The sequence below is a fragment of the Microcaecilia unicolor genome, chromosome 2 (genome assembly GCF_901765095.1).
Source record: "Microcaecilia unicolor chromosome 2, aMicUni1.1, whole genome shotgun sequence".
Classification (NCBI taxonomy): domain Eukaryota; kingdom Metazoa; phylum Chordata; class Amphibia; order Gymnophiona; family Siphonopidae; genus Microcaecilia; species Microcaecilia unicolor.
Genome location: NC_044032.1, coordinates 658,291,845 through 658,310,214, shown reverse-complemented (window position 1 = coordinate 658,310,214; position 18,370 = coordinate 658,291,845). Strand labels below are relative to the sequence as shown.

Below are 18,370 nucleotides of genomic sequence, written 5' to 3'. Positions count from 1 at the left end.
TTTATAAGCTGAGCTCCTTCTGGACTCCATGCTTCGGCTTCTACATTGGTAGGTGTTACTTGTTCAGTAGTGTGCTTCTTCTCTACTTTGTCCCTCGTTGCTGACTTTGCTTGTACCTGGATTATTCTCTTGACCTGCTGCCAGCCTTCTGACTTTGCCCGTACCTGGATTTCTCTCTTGACCTGCTGCCTGCCTATTGACTTTACCTGTGCTTGGATTACTCTCTTGCCTGTTGTTTGCCTATTGACATTGCCTGTACCTGGATTACGCCCCTGCCTGCTGCCTGCCTGTTGACTTTGCCTGTACCTGGATCACTCTCTTGCCTGCTGGCTGCCTGGCTGATACATTCACCACCCCAATTCCAGCTCCATCTCATAAGTCCTGCAGGCATCCCGCACCTAGGGGCTCAACCTCTGGGGAACAGCAGTCAGCGCAGGTGAAACCCGGGGTTGTCCGGCCACCAAGCAGAACCTGGTCCGAGTACCGAGCATGAGGATGTTATAATGCCGTTATATCACTCCATGGTGCGACTGCACCTGGAGTATTGTGTTCAGTTCTGGTCGCCTCATCTCAAAAAAGATATAAAGGAATTGGAGAAAGGGCAGAGAAGGGCAACAAAAATGATAAAAGGGATGGGATGACTACCTTATGAGGAGAGGTTAAGAAGGCTAGGACTCTTTAGCCTGGAGAAAAGGTGGCTGAGGGGTGATATGATAGAGGTCTACAAAATAATGAGTGGGGTAGAGTGGACAGATGTGAAATGTTTGTTTACGCTTTCTAACAATAATAGAACCAGGGGACACAAGATGAAATTAGAATGTGGTAGGTTTAAAACAAATTGGAGAAGTTTTTCTTTACTCAGCGCGTAGTTAGACTCTGGAACTCATTGCCGGAGAAGGTAGTGATGGCAGCTGGCCTTGCTTAGTTTAAAGGGGGTCTGGACAGATTCCTGAAGGAAAAGTCTATTGATCGTTATTAAATTTTGGGTTTTTGCCAGATTCTTGGGGCCTGGATTGGCCGCTGTCAGAGACAGAGTGTTGGGCTTGATGGACCTTTGGTCTTTTCCCAGCGTGGCAGTGCTTATGTACTTATGTAGTTTTAGTGGGTACTGCAGTGCACTTCAGGCAGGCGGACCCAGGCCCATCCCCCCCCCCACCTGTTAAACTTGTGGTGGTAAATGTGAGCCCTCCAAAACCCACCACAAACCCACTGTACCCACATCTAGGTGCCCCCTTCATCTCTAAGGGATGGTAGTGGTGTACAGTTGTGGGGAGTGGGTTTTGGGGGGCTCAGCACACAAGGTAAGGGAGCTATGCACTTGGGAGCAATTTGTGAAGTCCACTACAGTGCCCCCTAGGGTGCCCAGTTGGTGTCCTGGCATGGCAGGGGGACCAGTGCACTATGAATGCTGGCTCCTCCTATGACCAAAAGGCTTGGATTTGGTCATTTCTGAGATGGGCGTCCTCGGGTTCCATTATCGCCAAAAATCGGGGACGACCATCTCTAGGGATGACCGTCTCTAAGGTTGACCTAAATGTGGAGATTTGGGCGTCCCTGACCGCATTATCGAAAAGAAAGCTGGCCACCCATCTTGTTTAGATAATACGGGTTTCCCCGCCCCTTCACGGGGACATCCTGCGAGGACGCCCTCAGGAAAACTTGGACGTCCCGTTAGATTATGCCCCTCCAAGTGTTTTGGCATCCAACGCAATCTTTTTTTTAAAGTCCCTCTTAGCCTTCCTTATCGTTTGGACCGCTAGATGACCGAGGAGTAAAAGGGGCGATCGGGGAAGACAAAGCCGTAGCGGAGAGATTAAATGAATTCTTTGCTTTGGTCTTCACCGAGGAAGATTTGGGTGGGACACCAGTGCCAGAAATGGTATTCGAAGCTGACGAGTCGGAGAAACTTAATGAATTCTCTGTAAACCTGGAGGATGTAATGGGACAGTTCTGCAAACTGAAGAGTAGCAAATATCCTGGACCGGATGGTATTCATCCCAGAGTACTGATAGAACTGAAAAATGAGCTAAGCTTCTGAGGATCCATTCCTACTGCATAAAGGAATCCTGTGCAGTAGGAATGGATCCTCAGAAGCTTAGCCAAAATTGGGTGGCGGAGCAGGTGGGGGAAGAGAGGTTGGTGGTTGGGAGGCGAGGATAGTGGAGGGCAGATTTATACGGTCTGTGCCAGAGCCGGTGATGGGAGGCGGGACTGGTGGTTGGGAGGCGGGAAATACTGCTGGGCAGACTTGTACGGTCTGTGCCCTGAAAAAGGCAGGTACAAATCAAGGTAAGGTATACACATATGAGTTTATCTTGTTGGACAGACTGGATGGACCATGCAGGTCTTTTTCTGCCGTCATCTACTATGTTACTATGTTACTATGTATGTTACTATTGTTAGTAATATGTAATTTATCCTTAAAATCGAGCGTGGTACCGGAAGATTGGAGGGTGGTCAATGTAACGTCGATAGGTTCCAGAGGAGATCCGGGAAATTATAGACCAGTGAGCCTGATGTTGGTTCCGGGCAAAATGGTATAGACTATTATTAAGAACAAAATTACAGAACATATTCAAAAGCATGGATTAATGAGACAAAGTCAACATGAATTTAGTGAAGGGAAATCTTGCCTCACCAATCTCACTAAGACTAAACTAGATCCTGCAGTGCCTGCTAGATTCTATCTGTTAATGCTGTGGTACAAAGTTTTTAAAACTAAGTGGAAAAGACTATGGAGATTAGTTGATAAAATTTGATTTTTATATTTTTATTTTGCCTAACACTAACCTACAATTCCTCCTTTAAACCTCAATCTTTAAGTTCCCAAAGCACAAAGCAAAATAGCGTTCAATTACCAGAGAAATGTCCTCTTCTCTCTGAACTTCTCAGAAAGTTGGATAAAGGTGAGCAGGTTGATATTGTGTATCTGGATTTTCAGAAGGTGTTTGACAAAGTACCTCATGAAAGACTCCAGAGAAAATTAAAGAGTCATGGGATAGGAGGTAGTGTTCTATTGTGGATTAAAAACTGGTTAAAAGATAGAAAACAGAGAGTAAATGGTCAGTATTCTCAATGGAGAAGGGTAGTTAGTGGGGTTCCCCAGGGGACTGTGTTGGGACTGCTGCTTTTTAAAGATATTTACAAATGATCTAGAGATGGGAATAACTACTGAGGTAGTTAAATTTGCTGATGACACTAAGTTATTCAAAGTCGTTAAATTGCGGGAGGATTGTGAAAAATCACAAGATGACCTTACGAGACTGGGGAGTCTAAAAGTCCATAGACCATTATTAAATGGACTTGGGGGAAAAACACTATTTCTGGGATATGCAGTATAAAATGTTTTGTACTTTTTTGGGATCTTGCCAGGTATTTGTGGCCTGGATTGGCCACTGTTGGAAACAGGATGCTGGGCTTGATGGACCTTTGTCTGTCCCAGTATGGCAATACTTATGTACTTATATAGCAGAGAGGACAAAGAGGCAGAGAGAGAGCGAACTGAGAATTTTCCAGGCTTTTTATAATTTCTTGTTGGGCCATAGGCTGAAGTCAGGTGGAGTGTACTTGATCCAATGAAAACTCAGGGATAGCTGAAAACTGGTTCCATCTAGTTTTGAGATAGAGAATGGAACTGGTCACATGTTTTAATGATATCATAAGAGTTTCTGTTCTGGCCATCTGCTGGTAGATACAGGATTAAAAGAGTTATTGTCTAGCGTAGGTAGGCTTCTTTTGTCAGATTAGGTGGAGTTTCGCTATCTTTTGTTAACTCCAGTCTCTGTGATTGCTGTCAATATGCAGATTTTTTTTCTTTGGTGATGTGGTGATTGACTATAAGTATCCACCCGGCTAGCTTTTGTTATCAGCAGTCTCCAGGGGGAAGGTGAAAGTCAGACCAGTTTATCTGATAAAATTCTTTGCAGCTGTATATTTTATATATATACATTTGTATCTGATTCCATCAAAATCAATAACTCTGAAAATTCCTCATATCGTGCTACAACTTTTCAACTTGCCAAAAGTTCTCCTAGAGGAGGAGGCAGATGCAGAAGGTGCCTGGTGGGAGAAAGAAGAGATGGTATTAGTGTGTTTCTTGATTTGGTCAGCAACCTCCTCAACCTTCTCTCCAAAAAGATTATCCCCCCTGCACGGGGCATCCACCAACCTCTGCTGAAGTACAGGTTCCAAGTCAGAGACACGCAGCCATGAGAGTTAGTGCATCACTATACTTTGGACAGAGATCATGGATGCCACATCAAAAGTGTTGTAGGCACCCCTGGCCAAGAACTTACAACACGCCTTCTGCTGTTTGGCCAACTGGCGAAGTAACGGCCTGCTCTGGAGCGACAGAATCAGCCAAATCAAGCATCTTGCGCAACAAGTTCTGCAAATAAACACTTATGAAGACCAGGTATGATTGTATACATGCCATGAACATAGAGGCTTGTAACATCTTCCTCCCACAAGAGTCCAACGTTCTAGCTTCTCTGCCCATGGGCACCAAAGCATAGTCCCTAGATCTCTTGGCCCTTTTGAGAGCAGATTCAACCACAAGGGAGTGGATGAGACAACTGAGGCTTATCAAACCCAGAGGTGCTGTGAATCCGGTACATGGAATCGATCTTCATGGGCAGTACCAGGACTGACAGAGGGGACCCAGTTCTGCACGAGGACATCCTGCAGGATCTCATACAGTGGTACAGTCACAGCTTCTATAGAAGGAGGCTTGTAGTCCAGGACCTTGAGCATCTTGGCCCTGGGCTTGTCCTCCACCTCCAAAGGAAATGAAATAGCAGCTGCTATTTCCTTGACAAAATAGGAAAAGGAAAGTCTCTCAGGAGGAGACTTTCTCCCTTCCTGTGGAGGGGACGGGTTAGAGGGATGCCATAGGACTCGTCCTTCGAGAAATACCATGGATCCTCCTCCAACTCTCATGAGCACTCCTCATCTGTGTCAGTCAAAAACTCCTGATCTGAGAGCTGAGACTGAGCCTGAATGGACATAAAGGAACGATGTCCTCGAGAGGGGAATCGAGGAGAATCCTGTCTCAACTCTGGCAAAGCTTCCTCCATCAATGTTGAGGGGGTATGGGCCTGGGTGGCAGTCAACATCAGGGCCGCACCCAACACCGGCATCAGAGGCCGCACCGAAGTCTGAGGGCAAGCAGGGCCGCAATGGAAGGCATGGTAGGCACAAGCAGGAAGCCAACCAGAAGCTCAGGGAGCGAGGCCCAGTTGAGCTCATCGAGGGCCGTCACCGGTAAAGCTCTAGCGTTGGTTCAGAGACAGACTGCATAATCGCTGGGGTCGAGGTGGGAGGCTGGTCCTGGCTGCTTGGAGACCTCTGCACTGGCACCTCTTGTTTGGAGAGGGAGCAGTCCTCCCGGTTCCAAGGCTTCTTGGGTGCCGAGTCCCTCGGCGCCCTGGAGTTCCTGGCACCTTGCATCGAGGGGGACTGATATCAATGCCGGTCATTGAGGCTCCTTGATGCCAACGAGGACAATGTCAAATCCTCATGTCGCCGCAGTTGGTCAGTCCTGGGGGCCCTGCACAGCAGTTGGTGTCAAGGCAGGTAGAGACCCAATCGACGCACAACTACTCCCAGTGTCCACAGGTCTTGCAGTCATACACACTGATGCTACTGATGCCGATGCAATTCCTGACATCGATGCCGCCGCCGCTGCTGATGTTGATGCTAACGTTGAGGATTCGGACCAGGCTCGGTTGAGCCTCTCTGGTTAACTGAGTCCTTTTCTTCATACAAAGACACAGGACACAATTAGAAGGACTATGATCAGGCCCTAGGCACTGAAGACACCAAGAATAGGTGTCCTTACCAGAGATGGTTCTAGTGCACAGGGTACAGCACTTAAAGCCACTGGGAACTTGAGTGGACGTGGAAGGAAAAACCTCTTAGCCAAATCAAATGAAGCAATGGTGCCACAAAAAGGGGAAAGGCACCAGAGGAAAAGAAACAGGAGAACCCGACTGAAGTCAAGGCCTAAGAGCAGCCTGATGATGCAGAAAACAAAGGAAACTTAAAATTGGGAAAAAATTTAAATTAAGACAATAAGGGAAATGAGAAAGAAAACGAGAACATGGGCACACTAAAATCACTGTGAAAAATCATCACAACGGCACAAAAAAGCTCTTCTCAGACCGAGTTATGAAGAGCAGCCACTCCTCACCGTGGCATAAAAAGAACTACGGTAATTGCACTCTTGCGGCAGGTAGGAAGGCACTCGCGCATGCATGGTGGAGCATGTCTCACGCTTCACAGAGCCCTTTTCAGGTTGTCATAAGCTCTGCACCATGCAACGCGGGATCGCATTATCCATGTGTGAGAATACACAGGCCTGCTTGTTCTCGGAGAATCTTGTTATCACCGTTTGGTGAGGAAGGCTCTAATAGAAAGGCTGAAGATCCTTCATCCTGTAGTTCCTAAATTGTCTTACCCTCAGCAACATCATGGCGCAGTGGCTGCAGTTAGAGAGAGCATGCTAAGTCCTAGGCAGTGATAACATTTTGGTGGGTATCTATGATGGATATCTGAGGTATCCAAATATTAAACTGAGTAAGCAAAAATATCTAAACCACTGGGGCATATTTTGAAGTCAGGCATGTCAAACAAACTCAGTTTTGAGAGCAGAAGAAACTCCCTCAAACTCTAAGGAACACAGAGAATACAAACTGGAATGAGGAGAAAGAAAGTCTCTTAAAAGATGTGGAAAAAACATTCCTAGACGCAGCAAAAAAAAATTTTTTTTTTTGAAAGCTCAAACAAAATAAACTGAGAGGACTTGTCAAATAGTAGCTGCACAGAAGTCCCACACATGTTGAGAAAACCCTTCTGGGTTTTTCTGAGACCCGTCTGTTTTGGTTGCATTGGATGATGTCACCCACCTGTTTGGTTGACTCATCTTTGGGATAACTGCTGGTCTGTGAATTCTGAAACGTTTCCAGATGGCAAGGAGTTGGTAATATAGCACATGAATTTGGGGGCCTGTTCTCCACCTCCATCAGTGATGACATGAGCAAGGGAGACCATTCAACCCCCTCCAGCATAGCAACATCACTGATATTTATATAGACCAAAAAAGGCTGCCAACTCCTGCTGCAGTGGCATATGGTATGCCATTGTTAGATCCCAGACTTGTTTTATATGTTAGAATTGGGGGGGGGGGGGGGGGATGAAATTAAGACAATAAAACATTGTAGTGCCAGATTACTCAGCAGTGCTGACCACCGTTGCTTCTATCTGAACTGCATCTTTTCAATTCTGCGTTTAACTCATCTGCAACTAATTAATACTGGAAAAGGCTGTGGCCTGGCCATAGTTGTCTACTACAGGAAGGATTAACTGGATAAACATATGGATGCTTTGTGATATTTGTTTTTGTTATTCTTTGCATATATTGCTGTAATTTTTGTGCTTTTGTATTGTACATTCTGTTGACATTACCTTATTTCTAGTCAGCAAGGTGGTTGAAAATTTGAATAAATAATTAAATATGGAGATAATAGCGGCAGAGTCTAAGGAGATCCTTTTTCTCTATACAGGGTATTCTGGTCCCCTGAAGGAAGTCCCTTGTGAACGATTCAACACCACTTCAGTACCCAAGTACTATCAGTCCCCCTGGCAAGAAGCCATAGCCAATGATCCCGAGCTCCTGGAGGCTTTCTGTGCCATGATGCCAAAGCCAGAGCAGTCCTTGCTCCCGGACTACAGGAGTTTTAACAGGTGATTGCAGTGGGCTCTGCTTACAACACAGGGACAGTTACATCAGGGGACATCTTACTTTTTATGATTTATACAAGGACTATGATGAATTAGACAGTAAGAGAACCCTTAAATAGACCTGAAAAACCTTACAGAAAGGAAGGTATAGCTAGGTTGGATAAACGAAACCAGCTATATATTGTACCTCATAAAACACTACCCCACTAATTCTATAATCTTGCATGACCAATTTTACATTAATGCATAAAGTTATAGAAATACTGCCAGTTATGGCGTAGCTTAATTAAATTCGGTGGTGTAACAAGGGTGGGGTGGTAGGTGCAGTCCACCTCAAGTGCAGGCAGAAAGGGGTACACTGAGCAGTTGTGAACTTTCTGTTCCAGCACAGGGGACTGGCAGAGCTGACAGCCGAGCGACTTCTCAGTGCACCCTCTTGCTTGGAAGAGGGAAGGGGAGTGACACATCTGGAGAAGAGGGTGCTCCGCTCAGGGGGTAACGAAGCTAGGTATGCCACTGATTAAATTAGCTACTAATTGCATTAACAATCAATGATTGGTGTTAATTTGCAGTTATAGGTGTAATTGCAGCATTCTATAATGTTTAGCACATCACTAGGGATGTGGATATGGGAGAGGCAGGCGCGGGTAAGAGGTTATAAGTGACGGCACTTAGGTACCAGCGTTTACATCAACATTGAGCTACCGTAAGTGCTTGCGCGTAACTGTAGACACTGGTATTCTAGAACAATTATGAGCAAACTTGTCTATATAGAATTCACACTTCGCATGCAACATCTAATTTTGGGCAGCCTGTAGAGGTACCCCTATAACCAATCATACACAAAGCTGTGACAGAATCGTATCGATTGTAGGTAATTTGAGAAGTGTCTGGAACTTGTAGAATGGTGATTTGTATTCTTAAATGGTCATAGCACCTACATTTTTTGTGACATCCATCTGGGCATTTAGGGGTGGAGCTTTCATGTACACCTGTATTTTAGATTTCGACCAGCACACACTCACTCAGTTACTCCTGCTGGGCAAAATAGTGGAAACGATTATAAAGAATAAAATTACGGAATACATAGATAAACATGGTTTAATGGGACAGAGTCAGAATGGGTTCAGCCGAGGGAAGTCTTGCCTCACCAACTTGCTTCATTTCTTTGAAGGTGTAAATAAATATGTGGATAAAGGTGAGTCAGTTGATGTAGTATATCTGGATTTTCAGAAAGCTTTTGACAAATTCAAGATTGTTAAAACATGTGCAGACTGTGAAATATTGCAGGAAGACCTTAGGAAACTGGAAGAATGAGCATCCAAATGGCAGATGAAATTTAATGTGGACAAATGCAAAGTGATGCACATTGGAAAGAATAATCCGAATTATAGTTACCTGATGCTAGGGTCCACCTTGGGAGTCAGCACTCAAGAAAAAGATCTAGGTGTCGTTGTAGATAATACGCTGAAATCTTCTGCTCAGTGTGCAGCAGTGGCTAAAAAAGCAAGCAGGATTCTAGGAATTATTTGGAACGGGATGGTGAATATGACTGAAAATACTATAATGCCTCTGTATCGCTCCATGGTGCGACCGCACCTTGAGTACTACATTCAGTTCTGGTCGCCATATCTCAAGAAGAGGAGTGTGGTAGCCGTGTTAGTCCACTCTTAAGGTTATCAATAGAAATCAAACAAAATAAAACATGGAAAAGAAAATAAGATGATACCTTTTTTATTGGACATAACTTAATACATTTCTTGATTAGCTTTCGAAGGTTGCCCTTCTTCGTCAGATCGGAAATAAGCAAATGTGCTAGCTGACAGTGTATATAAGTGAAAACATTCAAGCATTACTATGACAGTCTGACAGGGTGGGAGGATGGGGGTGGGTCGGAGGTATGCATGGGGACATCAAAGCATATCATTGATATTCTAACAGGATGGGTGTGGATAGGTGAGGGGTGGGGTGATCAACAGAGACATACAGCTTTATGGTTTATAATGGGCTAGGAACCCCAGGTCCTTGTTAAGTCCTTTCTGTTCGGACTGGCTCACAACATGTCTTTCTGCAGCATGAGTCAGTATTGAAGGGTGAGTCCAAAGCCTCAGCTGATGAACAACAGGGTGGCAGTAAAGCATACTCTGTTCTTTGAGATCTGAAGCACTATTTGAGTGAGTTGTGGCAAGAAGTGAGAGCAACTCATATTGAGAACTTGTTTAAAATTGGCACAATCTACAGTGATCTCAAAGAGCTAGGAGGATGAGTAGATAACTCATACTGGGAAAAACCAAAGGTCCATCAAGCCCAGCATCCTGTTTCCAACAGTGGCCAATCCAGGTGACAAATACCTGGCAAGATCCCACAAAAATACAAAACATTTTATACTGCTTATCCCAGGAATAGTGGATTTTCCCCAAGTCCATTTAATAATGGTCTATGGACTTTTCCTTTAGAAAGCCATCTAAACCTTTTTTAAACTCCACTAAGCTAACCGCCTTTACCACATTCTCTGGCAATGAATTCCAGAGTTTAATTACACGTTGAGTGAAGAAAATTTTCTCCAATTCATTTTAAATTTACTACATTGTAGCTTCATTGCATGCCCCCTAGTCCTAGTATTATTGGAAATCGTAAACAGACGCTTCACATCTACCCATTCAACTCCACTCATTATTTTATAGACATCTATCATATCTCCCCTCAGCTGCCTTTCCTCCAAGCTGAAGAGCCCTAGCTGCTTTAGCTTTTCCTCATAGGGAAGTCGTCCCATCCCGTTTATCATTTTCGTCGCCCTTCTCTGCACCTTTTCTAATTCCACTATATCTTTTTTGAGATGCGGCGACCAGAATTGAACACAATATTCAAGGTGCGGTCATACCATGGAGCGATACAAATTATAACATCCTTGTGTTTATTTTCCATTCCTTTCCTAATAATACCTAACATTCTATTTACTTTCTTAGCCGCAGCAGCACACTGAGCAGAAGGATTCAACATATCATCAACGACGATACCTCGATCCCTTTCTTGGTCCGTGATTCCTAACGTGGAACCTTGTATGACGTAGCTATAATTTGGGTTCCTCTTTCCCACATGTATCACTTTGCACTTGCTCACATTAAACGTCACCTGCCATTTAGATGCTCCAGTCTCGTTAGGTCCTCTTGTAATTTTTCACAATCCTCCCGCGATTTAATGACTTTGAATAACTTAGTGTCATCAGCAAATTTAACTATCTCAATAGTTATTCCCATCTCTAGATCATTTATAAATATGTTAAAAAAGCAGCAGTCCCAACACAGACCCCTGGGGAACCCCACTAACTACCCTTCTCCATTGAGAATACTAACCATTTAACCCTACTCTCTGTTTTCTATCCTTTAGCCAGGTTTTAATCCACAGTAAAACACTACCTCCTATCCCATGACTCTCCAGTTTCCTCTGGAGTCTTTCATGAGGTACTTTGTCAATTGCCTTTTGAAAATCTAGATATACAATATCAACCAGCTCACCTTTGTCCACATGTTCGTCCACACCTTCAAGGAAATGTAGTAAATTGGTGAGACAAGATTTCCCTTCACTAAATCCATGTTGACTTTGAGGCATATTTTCAAAGCACTTTGGGAGGCTAAGTTCCATAGGTTTCTATGGAACTTTGGGAGGCTAAGTGCTTTGAAAATGAGCCTCTAAGTCTCATTAATCCATGCTTTTGAATATGCTCTGTAATTTTGTTCTTTATAGTAGTCTCTACCATTTTGTCCGGCACCGACATCAGGCTCACCTGTCTGTAATTTCCCAGATCTCCTCTGGAACCCTTTTTAAAAATTGGCGTAACATTGGACACCCTCCAATCTTCTGTTACAATGCTTGTTTTTAAAGATAAATTACATATTACTAACAATAGTTCTGCAAGTTCATTTTTCAGTTCTATCAATACTCTGGGATGTATACCATATGGTCCTGGCAATTTTCTACTCTTTAATTTGTCAAATTGCCCCATTACATTTTCCAGGTTTATAGAGATTTGATTCAGTTTCTCTAACTCGTCAGCACTGAATACCATTTCTAGCACCGGTATCTCTCCCACATCTTTCTCAGTGAAGACCAAAGCAAAGAATTCATTTATTCTCTCCACTATGGCCTTATCTTCCCTGAGTGCCCCTTTTACCCCTCAGTCATCTAGCCATCCAACCAATTCTTTTGCTGACTTCTTAATTTTAATATACTTTAAAAAGTTTTTACTGTGCGTTTTTGCCTGCAATGCAATTTTCTTTTCAGAGTCTCTCTTTGCCTTCCTTATCAGCACTTTGCATTTGATTTGCCATTCTTTAATGTAGTTTCCTATTATTTTCAGTCGCATCCTTCTTCTATGTTCTGAAGGATTTTCTTTTAGCTCTAATAGCTTCTTTCACCTCTCTTTTTAACCATGTCGGCTGTCATTTGGTCTGCCTTCCTCCTTTTTTAATACATGGAATATAATTGATCTGGGCTTCCAGGATGATATTTTTGAACAGCATCCACACCTGATATAAATTTTTGACCTTCACAGCTGCTCCTCTAAGTTCACTGTTATTCTTTTATCGTTGAGGGGCATAATCGAAAGGGGCACCCAAGTTTTCCTGAGGACGTCCTCGCAGGATGTCCCGGCGAAGGGGCGGGGAACTCCTATTATCGAAACAAGATGGGCATCCATCTTTCATTTTGATAATACAGTCGGGGACGCCCAAATCTTGACATTTAGGTCGTCCCTAGAGATAGACATCCTTAGACTTGGTCGTTCCTGATTTTCGGCAATAATGGAAACTAAGGATGCCCATCTCAGAAACGACCAAATGCAAGCCCTTTGGTCATGGGAGGAGCCAGCATTCGTAGTGCACTGGTCCCCCTGACATGCCAAGACACCAACCGGGCACCCTAGGGGGCACTGCAGTTGACTTCAGAAATTGCTCTCAGGTACATAGCTCCCTTACCTTGTGTGCTGAGCCCCCCCCCAAAAAAAAAAAAACCCCAAACCCACTACCCACCACTGTACACCACTACCATAGCCCTTACAGGTGAAGGGGGGCACCTAGATGTGGGTACAGTGGGCTTGTGGTGGGTTTTGAAGGGCTCACATTTACTACCACAAGTGTAACAGGTAGGGGGGGATGGGCCCAGATCTGCCTGCCTGAAGTGCACTGCACCCACTAAAACTGCTCTAGGGACCTGTATACTGCTGTCATGGAGCTGGGTATGATATTTGAGGCTGGCATAGCGGCTGGTAAAAAAATATTTAAAAAAAATGTTTTGAGGGTGGGAGGGGGTTAGTGACCACTGGGGGAGTAAGGGGAGGTCATCCCCGATTCCCTCCGGTGGTCATCTGGTCAGTTCGGGCACCTTTTCGTGACTTGGTCATAAAAAAAAAAAAAGGACCAAGTAAAGTCATCCAAGTGCTTGTCAGGGACGACCTTTCTTTTTTCCATTATGGGTCAAGGATGCCCATGTGTTAGGTACGCCCAAGACCCGCCTTCGCTACGCTTCTGACACGCCCCCGGGAACTTTGTTTGCCCCGCAACAGAAAGCAGTTGGGGACGCCCAAAATCTGCTTTCGATTATGCCGATTTGGGCGACCCTGGGAGAAGGACGCCCATCTCCCGATTTGTGTCGAAAGATGGGCATCCTTCTCTTTCGAAAAACGTTAAACGCTACCGTATTGGATTTCTTGTGTTTATTTACTCCAGAGCTTATATCAAATCTGATCATGTTATGATCAGTGTTATCAAGATGCCCCAGCACCAAATCATGCGCTCCACTAAGGACTAGGTCTAGAATTGTTCCTCCTCTTGTTGGCTCCTGAACCAGCTGCTCCATAAAGCAATATTGGGGTAATTGAAATCACCCATTATTATTGTGTTTTCCAGTTTGTTAGCCTCCCTAAGTTTTGATAACATTTCTACATCTGTCTCTTTATCCTGGCCAGGTGGATGGACTTCTATCACTATCCTTTTCCCTTTAGCACATGGAATTTCAATCCATAGGGATTCCAAGATGTGTTTTGTGTCCTGTAGAATTTTTAGTCTATTTGATTCAAGGCTCTCCTTAACATATAATGCTACCCCTCCACAAATTCAATCAACCCTATCACTGCGATATAATTTGTATCCTGGTATGACAGTGTCCCACTGGTTATCTTCCTTCCACCAGGTCTCAGAGATGCCTATTATATCTAATTTTTCATTTAGTGCAATATATTCTAACTCTCCCATTTTATTTCTTAGGCTTCTGGCATTCACATATAGGCATTTCAAACTATGTTTGTTGTTCCTATTTACATCTTGCTCAGCAGTTGACAGTGATAATGTGCAATCTTGAAATTCTGTCTGCTTTTTATTTAAAGACTCCTGGCCTACTATGCTCTCGCTGTCGGGATGCCCTATCTTCTCTGTTTTGGTGATATCTTTGAAAGATACTTTATTCTGAACCATGTGCTTTTGAACGACTGTCAGCCTTCCCCCAGTTTCTAGTTTAAAGGTCGCTCTATCTCCTTTTTAAATGCCAATGCCAGCAGCCTGGTCCCACCTTGGTTAGGGAGGAGCCCATCCTTTCGGAATGTTTCCCCTTCCCCAGAATGTTGCCCAGTTCCTAAGAAATCTAATACCCTCGTCCCTGCACCATCGTCTCATCCATGCATTGAGACTCCGGAGATCTTGGGCCCTGCGCATGGAATGGGGAGCATTTCTGAAAATGCTACCCTGGAGGATCTGGATTTCAGTTTTCTACCTAGGAGCTTAAATTTGGCTTCCAGAACCTCCCTCCCACATTTTCCTATGCCATTGGTACCTACATGTGCCAAGACAGCCAACTCCTCCCCAGCACTATTGAAAATCCTATCTAGGTGAAGCGTGAGGTCCGCCTCTTTCGTACCAGGCAGGCAAGTCATCAGGTGATCCTCATGTCCACCAGCCACCCAGCTATACATGCCTAATAATCGAATCACCAACTACAACAGCAGTCCTAACCCTTCCCTCCTGGACAGAAGCTCCTGAAGACACATCCTCGGTATGAGAGGATATTGCATCCCCTGGAGGGCTGGTCCTGACAAAAGGATTATTTCCAACTTCACCAAGGTGATGCTGTCAATTTAGGATGCCTCCCTCCTCCAAGGCAGCACTGGGGTTGCCAGACATTTGGTAGGACTTCTCTACAACGGCCCTGTAGGCCTCCTCTATGTACCTCTCTGTCTCCCTCAGCTCCTCCAAGTCTGCTACTCTAGCCTCTAAGAGAACAGACTCGTTTTCTTAGAGCTTGGAGCTCTTTGAATTGAGCACACACATATAACCTCTCACCAACTAGGAGATAATCATACAAGTGACACTAAGTGGAAAAGACTGGATAGCACCCCTCTCGCTGCTGGACTGCTGTCTGCATCTTAGTATTATAGAGTTGTTTAATTAAAACTTCTTCAGGTACTAGAGATATTAGAAAAATATGAAGAGCTTTAAGATTATATGGTATAATGAGTAATTTATTTAGTGTTTGCTTCCCAGAAACTAATTAAATGTAATTAATGACAACTCTAATGAAAACACTCCTCTTGTTATCCTAATTAGAATAGTGACTATAAATGAAGAGTTAAAGAGTTGTGCTAGGGGTGGATGGGATCTGGCTGTAGGCATACGTTTCTAGAATCCAGAGGTATATGCTATGGGTTTGTGCTTCAGATCGGAAGAGTTTTTCGGAGGGAGATGATGGAATAATACTAGCTACTCTAGCTAGACATGAGGTGGTCCGTTGCTTTTAAAGACAGTAAATACTTATGAGATATTTATTATTGTAAGAAAAGTTTAACTGTTTTCTGATATCCACAGGGCAGCCATTCCCTTTGGTGGTTTTGAGAAGGCATCAAGATTGGTTACCTACAAGGTGCCCGACTTTAACTTTCGTCTGCTGAATGACCCTTCACTCTCTATCCTTGTGAACCCTCTATGGTCCAGGCGCTCCTTCAACAGAATGGCTCAGGGCTGGTTGTCCCAGAACACACCAATCATCATCCTCTCCCAGTCCCCAAGCACCACCGTTCCAGAAACGGAGGATCTATAAGGGACAACAGCTGTGTTGGTCCCAGCAGCAATACATGGCTTTGGAGATACCAACTTGCAATGCACATGCACATGTCTGAAGCAGGGTCCCTTTCCTGGGGATCCAATTTAATGATAAATAAAGTGATATTATGTACTTTCCCTAAACAAACTTTGATTTTTAAGTGTTACAGTACGTCATATCAAACCTTAGTGGAGCAAAGGAGCTTTTTGACTGGATAAGAGAAGTATATTCCTAAGAAAGAACAACCCATTATGATAGCTTTCAAAGCTGTCAAACACATGTACATTTTTTTGGAAGATAAGAAAGGGCAGGAACAAAGGTGTCAGGATCAGACATTAGCTAAACTTGGTGAAGTTAGAAAGGGGATGTAGTGCAGCAGCTTTGCCATTTCCTTGACTATCTGCCAAGTTTGAGGATGTGCAAAATCTAATGCACAGGATTAAGAAATGCCCAGACTATGCTATCGCTCAAAAGAAACGTGAAAGGAGCCACACACAGGATTTTCATGCAAGAGATACTGCACAATTCAGTATCTGGAAAGGAGATATTAGTCCTGTCTTTTTGACACTTCACTCCTGTTTCAAATATAATAAGATTACAAATGCCATGATTCATTGGAATGAGAGCTTAAAAACAAAACTGGCCAAATATCTCCCTACAAAATGTGTGTCCCATGGCAGCTCTCATGAGCATTGTCAGCACGTACTCCACCTTATAGAAATTCAGGACCTTTGGGGAGTAGTTTTCTCAAGTCCCTCTTAGAAAACAGCAGGCAGTATAAGAGTACAGGCTTTGATGGGATGAGCCAGGTATGTGGGTAAATGCCGCTGGGCATTCACACAGGGGCAAGCAACATGAATTTTAGGCATGTACACCAGCTCTATGGCTGGCATAAGTGCTTGCACCTGGAGGCATACCCGTGTATATACTGGTTACACAGGTTCCAGATAGGCAGTCTTTATACATTGCCTTTTAGGTGTTTACAGATGCAGTTTGGGCAGAGTAAAATATGCTTAAAAACAGAAGCATGCTGTTGGGTGACAAAAATTGCACACCTGATTTCTGCCACTCACGTTAAAATAAGCACCTGAAAACATGCTTCCCCAAGGCACCCCTACCTGTCTTTGTAAATAAGGAACTTTATGGCTTGGGATTCCACACAAAGAGTTAGAAAGCAAGGTGTTTCAATTAAAAGCCTGCAATCTGCAGGTTCTGATACCTTTCTTTATAAGATCTGTGTTATCTGAAATGATTCTGTGAATCAGCTTTTAAGGTCATTTACAAGATTAGGTCTGTAAGGTCCGGAGAACTTCTGTACCTGGCCCAATAAAAGCTAATACAAGTTGCAGAGAATCAGGATTCCTCCACCACTGGTACAAATATATGGCATTCTGAACCTTCATAAACGCACACACAGCGTGTTTCAGACCCAGAACATTTATCCACGTCCCTAACATACACAGAGACAAGAGTTTCTTTGATGTGTTACCAGAATTTTTATGGGTGATTCAGTTCCATCCAGACTCTACTGGGTTTTGTTGAGAAGAACACTGTTATATGTCTATAAAGTTTACATTGCACTCTTCCCACAGCATTGCTTCCCATCTTTATCCTGTCTGAGCCCCCAAGTGCCACAATTCCAGAAACCAAGGGCCCTCTGGCATTTAGAATGGAGGCCTACATTTAGGTGCACCCAGGTATGCCAGGCTGGTGTAATTGTTAATGCCTAAATGCGGCTCTTCAGCACATAACTTATACATACATAAATGCTCTGCCTATTCTCCTCCCCAGTAAACGTCCCCTTCCATTTACACATGAAGGCATTTTTGTGTGTATCTTCTAACACTGAGCACATAGCTCGTACAGATGCACATATGTGCTGGTTTTCTATAGAAATATATGCGCAATTGCCCCCAGATTCTACATGGAAAAATTAGTTAATTGCCTGATAATTTTCTTTCCTTTAGTCCCACAGGATCAGTACAGACAAATGGGTTGTGACCATCCACCAGCAGGTGGAGATAGAGAACTCTAATGAGTTGTGCCTCATAAGCTCCAGTACTTAGCAAATAAGCCAGTATTCAATAGCAAAGCAGTGAATGCGTGACTTCTAGAGAAAAAACTCCAGCCTCTAGACAGAAAAAGAACTATGACATAAAGGGCAAACGTGTGCCTTAGAAATAATGGAACCAGAACAATACAAACCCAAAATTACATAGAACCCAGAAAAACAAAAAACATCACAGAAATGCAGACACTGGACTGATCCTTTGGGACTAAAGGAAAGAAAATTATCAGATAATTAACTAATTTTTCCTTCCATTGTGTCCCATGGATCAGTCCAGACAAATGGAATGTACAAAAGCAATCCTTCAGAGGGGAGGGACTGTGATATCCCTGTAGTTAGAAACGTGGCCCCAAAGGAAGCATCTGCTCGAGCAGACACATCCAAACAGTAATGCCTAACAAAAGGAATGAGAAGAAGACCATGTCACTGACAGACAGGTCTCTGCCAACAGAATTGCCCTAGACTCTGCCAGAGAAG

The 18,370-nt window shown here is 43.8% G+C and overlaps 1 protein-coding gene across 2 annotated transcripts in view; it reads left to right on the top strand.

Moving 5' to 3' along the window:
* MYOZ2 (myozenin 2) overlaps positions 1-15,962 on the top strand; it is a 116,863-nt gene extending 100,901 nt beyond the window's left edge. For both annotated transcript variants that reach the window (XM_030192721.1, XM_030192720.1), the window contains 2 exons: positions 7,563-7,743; positions 15,591-15,962. In XM_030192721.1, coding sequence (XP_030048581.1) covers positions 7,563-7,743; positions 15,591-15,822 — 413 coding nt within the window. In that variant the 3' untranslated portion in view covers positions 15,823-15,962. The remainder of the gene's footprint in view (positions 1-7,562; positions 7,744-15,590) is intronic.
* The last annotated feature ends 2,408 nt before the right edge of the window (positions 15,963-18,370 follow it).